The sequence below is a fragment of the Physeter macrocephalus genome, chromosome 20 (genome assembly GCF_002837175.3).
Source record: "Physeter macrocephalus isolate SW-GA chromosome 20, ASM283717v5, whole genome shotgun sequence".
Taxonomy (NCBI): Eukaryota; Metazoa; Chordata; class Mammalia; order Artiodactyla; family Physeteridae; genus Physeter; species Physeter macrocephalus.
In genome coordinates, this window is record NC_041233.1 from 6,660,818 (window position 1) to 6,666,817 (window position 6,000).

Here is a 6,000-nt window from a genome sequence, read left to right on the forward strand (position 1 = left end):
ATGCCCTTCATTCAATGACTGGTGTAAGGATATAAAGGCCTAGACATGCCTCTGAAGTAGGGACAGCTCTAGGGGGTTATTCCATCTTAAGAACTACTCCCACAAAGGGTCACCTGAGGTTTCTCTGAGGCTGCATCACAGCTTTACTTCTCCCTTTGCCCAGTCCTGATGTCCTCCCTTCCTTTTCCTTCCCTATGTTGTTGGTTCCAAGAGTTGTCCCTAATTAACCTCTTGGACACTAATCACTGTCTCAGAGTCAGCTTCCCAGGGGACTTAACCTGTGACAACTTGTCCGGTTCCAGAAAAAAACTACTTGTATTTTTATTGGGTTCACATTAAATTTATATATTAACTTGGGAGAGAATTAACATCTTTATGCTACAAAAGACATCTGTCCATTTGTTCGAGCCTAGTTTTATGTCTTTCAGGAGTGGTTTGAAGTGTTCTTCCTTTAGATTTTGCACATTTCTTGATACATTTATTCCTATATATTTTATCTTCTTTTTGCTAGTGTAAATGGGGATTTCTTCTCCATTATATCTTCTAACTTGTTATTGTTTGTATTTATGCAGATATTGATTTTTCAACATTATATTTATAACCTGCTATCTTAATGCATTTTTTATTATTTGTGTTCATTTAATAATTTAGTTTTCTAGGTCTACTTTGTCATTTATAAATGGAGATAGCTTTATTTATTCTTTTAAAATTTTTATGCCTCTAGTTGTTTTTTCTTGTTTGACTATACTGGCCAATTTGGTCCAACAGTAAAGGAGATAGTAGGTACGCCCTCCTCATGGTTCCTGACCTAAGGGAGAATTGCTCTAGTGTTTCCCCAGAAGTAAGGTGCTGGCAGTGCTGATGTTAGGGTTGAAATTATCATGTTAAGGAAGTATCCGTCATTCTTACTTTGTCAACGTTTTAAAAAATCAGGAATGTTGGGCTTCCCTGGTGGCGCAGTGGTTGAGAGTCCGCCTGCTGATGCAGGGGACACGGGTTCGTGCCCCGGTCCGGGAGGATCCCACATGCTGTGGGGCGGCTGGGGTCGTGAGCTACGGCCGCTGAGCCTGCCGCTGAGCCTGCGCATCCGGAGCCTGTGCTCCACAACGCAAGAGGCCACAACAGTGAGAGGCCCGCGTACCGCAAAAAAAAAAAAAAAAAAAAATCAGGAATGTGTACTGAATCTTGTTGAAGACCTAAAAGCCTCATCTTTACATTCTTGGAATGAAATCCACTTGGCCATGATATATATATTTTACTTTTGGTAACATGCTCAAAACTTAGGCATCATCTCTGAGTCCACTTGTACCCTCACACCTTACATTCAATCTATCAGAAGAGCTTGCTGTGTTACCTTTCATATATGGTACTAATTCGATCATTTTTCACCTTTCCCAACTCTACTAGCCTATTCCAAATCCATATCATCTTTCAGCTGGACTACTGCAATAGCCTCAGAAGTGCTTTCTCTGTTTCCTGCCTCACACCCATACAGTCTCTTTAGTACAAATTCCTCCAATAGCTTCTTATCACACTTTGGATCCAACAGCCTTACTGTGGTTAAAAAAAAACCCCAAACTACAGGGACGTATTAAGTCATTGTTTAATTCTCAAATTTTGATTTAAATGCTTAGATGAAAGCATAGGGGTTTTTTTGTTTGTTTGTTTTTGGCCACCCCAAGTGGCTTGCGGGATCTTAGTTGCCCGACCAGGGATCGAACCCAGCCCTTGGCAGGGAGAGCGCGGAGTCCCAACCACTGGACCTCCAGGGAATTCCTTTTCTTTTTTTTTTTTTTTTTTTTTTTAATCTGGCCCCTACCTACCTCTCCAACTCTCTCTCTCATTCACTTTCCTCCAGCTATACTGGTCTTCAAACACTCTGCGCCTTTATACCTGTGGTTCAACTCCCCTTCCCTGGAATGTTCTTTCTCCAGATCTTGTCATGGGTGACTCTTTCACATTAGGTAGGTCTTTGCTCAAATGGCACAGCAGGAATGCCTTCCTTTCCTCACCACCTTCTTTAAAATAGGGCTACCTACCTTCCCCATTCCCATTATCCTCTATCTCCAACTTTATTTTTCTCCATGTAATTTCCTATGATTATAAAGTAAATGCTATTTTGTTTACTTGTTTATTGTCTGTCTCCCTAATCATATAAAAAGTTTCATAAGGTGAGAGGCTTTGTTTTATTCACTATTGTATCCACAGCACCTAGAATACACTCTGCTACAAAGTAATTATTCAATAAATACTTGGCAAAAAAGGAATGTAACGGATAGTAGAAGAGAGAAAATATAAATACAAGCTATAGCAGCCAAGTGACCAGTTGATAGAGGTAGACTGTTACTTCTACCTGTATTTCCTTGCTTGCTGAATCATAAGCATGTATGTGTGTTTAAAATTAACCTCTTCTCTTAGCTTTCCTCTTCCACTACTAATGTACTCTACGTCAAATTTCCTTTTTTTTTTTAAATTCATAGGTTGACAGAACTACAAGAAGAGTAGATAGCACCCACATATCCTAGACTTGAAGCTAACTGGATTAACTAGATCAATGCATTACCCTCCTTTGGGAAAGGGTACGAATATATTCCGGTTACATACACAGTAATTTCATTATGTTGGTTGGAACATTTTTAAAATTGCATGTATGATGATGAATTGTATGTTGGCTAGCCAAGGACCACATTGTTATTTCTGCCTACTCAACTTTCATTTTTCCTCCTTCTGCAACATCCCCTAATTTCCCTTGCAGAAACAATATGCAAATGCAAATAGGACTATTAACCAAATTGTCCTTTGGTCAAGAGGTGGGGTTATATGACCCTACCTAGACCAATTTAGACCCTCTTTCCCAGAAATCTGACTCTTGTGTAATATTAAAATATGGGAAAATGGTTAATTTGATCCAAAATTTTGGCGGTATCATGAAGAGAATGGCCATTAGTTCCTGCTATAATTTCTGTCTTTTCTGAAATATGCTTCTTCAGCTTATCTTTCAATTTTGTGAGCTGCTCCACACCTTTTCTTAATAAAACTTCTGTTCATTTGTAAGCCAACAAAAGTCCCCTACCTTAGGATACCTAAACCATTGTTTATTCTCTGGAAAATGTGGATAATGTTGACCTAACAGGAATTCAGTATAAAGATTCAATGAGATATTCATTCATTTATTCAAGTATTTGAGTGCCTACTATTGACCAGACCTATGGGGATACAGAAACAGAAGATATAATCCCAAAAGGCAGGAGTGAAAGAGTGAGGGCCATGACATATTGAGTGGACATGTGATCTGGACGTCCTGTGAAGGGATGGTCTTTGATAGAAGGAACACTTCCTTCACTGTATTAGACTGAACCATAAACTGGCAACATTCAACCATTCTGACCTCTAAAAGCAACAATTTCATATGGTTAAGCCTAGCAGTAGAAAGGAAGCAAGAGAAAGCAGTTACAAATTCAGACAGACTTATAGACATAGGAGTGGGAATTTGAAGAAGCTATTGGAACCTGTGTTGTTTATATGTAAAATGTCTAGAATGTTAGACAATAGTTGGCTTAGGTATAGATTTCTTTTTGAAAAAAGTTTATGGAAACTGTATTCCTAAAGGATTTTGTATAGAGGAGAAACATTCACTTTTTTGTATATTCTTGGTGCTGATGGGAAAAGGGGATGGGTTCCCAAATCTTTAGGTCTTGACTTTGTTATCTTTCTGCACAACTTACATTATTTGGGAAGTTTTATTTTTTAACCTTCAAAAATATTTAAGGACTGGGGACTTCCCTGGTGGCGCAGTGGTTAAGAATCCACCTGCCAATGCAGGGGACATGGATTTGATCCCTGACCTGGGAAGATCCCACATGCCGAGGAGCAACTAAGCCCATGCGCCACAACTACTAAGCCTACGCTCTAGAGCCCGTGAGCCACAACTACTGAGCCCGCAAGCCACAACTACTGAGCCCAAGTGCCACAACTAGTGAAGCCTGTGCGCCTAAAGCCCGTGCTCTGCAGAGCGAAGCCACTGCAATAAGAAGCCTGTGCACCGCAACGAAGAGTAGCCCCTGCTCGCAGCAACTAGAGAAAGCCCGCACACTGCAACGAAGACCCAACGCAGCCAAAAATAAATACATAAATAAATGTATAAAAAAATATTTAAAAGACTAAGATAACCTATACAGTAACAGGATAAAAAAGGAAATCATGCTTACTTTTCAAAATAAACTAAAAATGAAAATCAAAGAAATTATAAACCCAACCAAATACTGAGAGCAAGAACACAACAGCAGCTTTTAAACCATTGTTCTTTTGAATTTGTGTTATTGCTACTGCCTTTAAACTACCATTGATTAATTTGAAATGGTCCAGAGTGGACTATTGTTAGACTTAAGAACCAATGCTGCAGTCTTACTATGGATGGTGTTCTGCTTCTATCCTCAGGCTGCTTTGCCACCTGTCACAGTGAGTTATCCAACAAATGCTGCTGTGGAACCGTGTACCACTAACAACGACAGCACATGACAATGCCATCAGCACAACTCAGAGCCTGGGTAGATGTGTCTAGATGACAGAACCTAAGTTACAAGGGAGGCTGATAAAATAAGTCCCGGGCATTTTCAACTTCTGTAGAGGAAGGAGTCTCTGCCTCAAAACCCAAATTGAACAATGAGAAATTCCCCAAACATAGGAAGGGAGTTCAGATCCTTAGGATTCAAAAAGACTAATAGGTTTTCACTGCAATACTTAATACATTCCAATGATACAGGATACACACAGGGTGCTGAGAAGAATAGAAATGGGTTTCCAAAAGAGTCTCACCTGTAGAGAGCTATGTAAAAATCTTTAGTACCAACGGAATCTGAAATTATAACTATACCTTGTAATAACGGAAATAGTCTCGTTCTTGCAGCTTTTTTATTTTGGGGAAGATTTTGAAGGTGTTGAAGTTATCGATGCTATCAACATCACACAAGCAGTCATCCAGGACACCAGTGACCTAGGTGGAAACATGTATATAATTGAAAAGATGTAAACTACTGATGTTTCAATCTTAACAAATCTGTACTATTACATAAAAAGATAAATTATGCATTCAACTTAGCTAGTATTTGCTGATTAAGATATATAACATTTAAAGCAGTCACTTTTTTATAATGGTCAATTAAATAAAAAGCAATAGAAGGATTAGATATACCCATTCTGAAGAACTAAACATTCTTGTTCAGCGGTCAAAAAGAAAGCTATTGAATGCTTTCTCCCTTGACTAAACATATATAAAATCCAAACAGTCATTGGAATGTTATGGCAACTTCTTCCAAGATTAACCTAGAAATCACAGGCTGTAATAATATTGCTGTAGTAACTCTTTCTTTTAGACTGCCATTTATGGAACACTTACGTGACAGGCATGATGCTAAGACCACTACATATGTTAACTCATTTATTCTTTAAATACCCTAAGAAATGGTATTATTATCTTCATATTAAGGCTTAGCAAGGTTAAAATAATTTTTCCAAAGTAGACATGAGATTTAAGTCACAAGTCTATTTCACTTTAAAAGCTATGCTTTTATCCACTACTCAAAGTATACATTAATCGAAGAGAAACTGATATTTACAAAGTGAGTTCAGTCTAAAAATTCCATAAAACATTCTTCAGCTAAATTTAAAAATGGGACTCATTAACATGCACAACTTGGATGAATCTTTATGGAATTAAGCTGAGTGAAAAAGCACCAATCCCAAAAGGTTACATACCATATGATTTCATTCATATAACATTTTTTAATAACTTTATTTTTATTTTTGCGGTACGTGGGCCTCTCACTGTTGTGGCCTCTCCCGCTGCGGAGCACAGGCTCCAGACACGCAGGCTCAGCGGCCATGGCTCACGGGCCCAGCCGCTCCGCGGCATGTGGGATCTTCCCGGACCGAGGCACGAGCCTGTGTCCCCTGCATCGGCAGGCGGACTCTCAACCACTGTGCCACCAGGGAAGCCCTATT

At 39.1% G+C, this 6,000-nt stretch overlaps 1 protein-coding gene across 4 annotated transcripts in view; it reads right to left on the reverse strand.

Moving 5' to 3' along the window:
- Positions 1 to 6,000, reverse strand: part of ERO1B (endoplasmic reticulum oxidoreductase 1 beta) — a 65,446-nt gene that overhangs the window by 46,579 nt on the left and 12,867 nt on the right. For all 4 annotated transcript variants that reach the window (XM_024115712.3, XM_028481259.2, XM_028481258.2 and 1 more), the window contains exon 2: positions 4,874 to 4,993. In XM_024115712.3, coding sequence (XP_023971480.1) covers positions 4,874 to 4,993 — 120 coding nt within the window. The remainder of the gene's footprint in view (positions 1 to 4,873; positions 4,994 to 6,000) is intronic.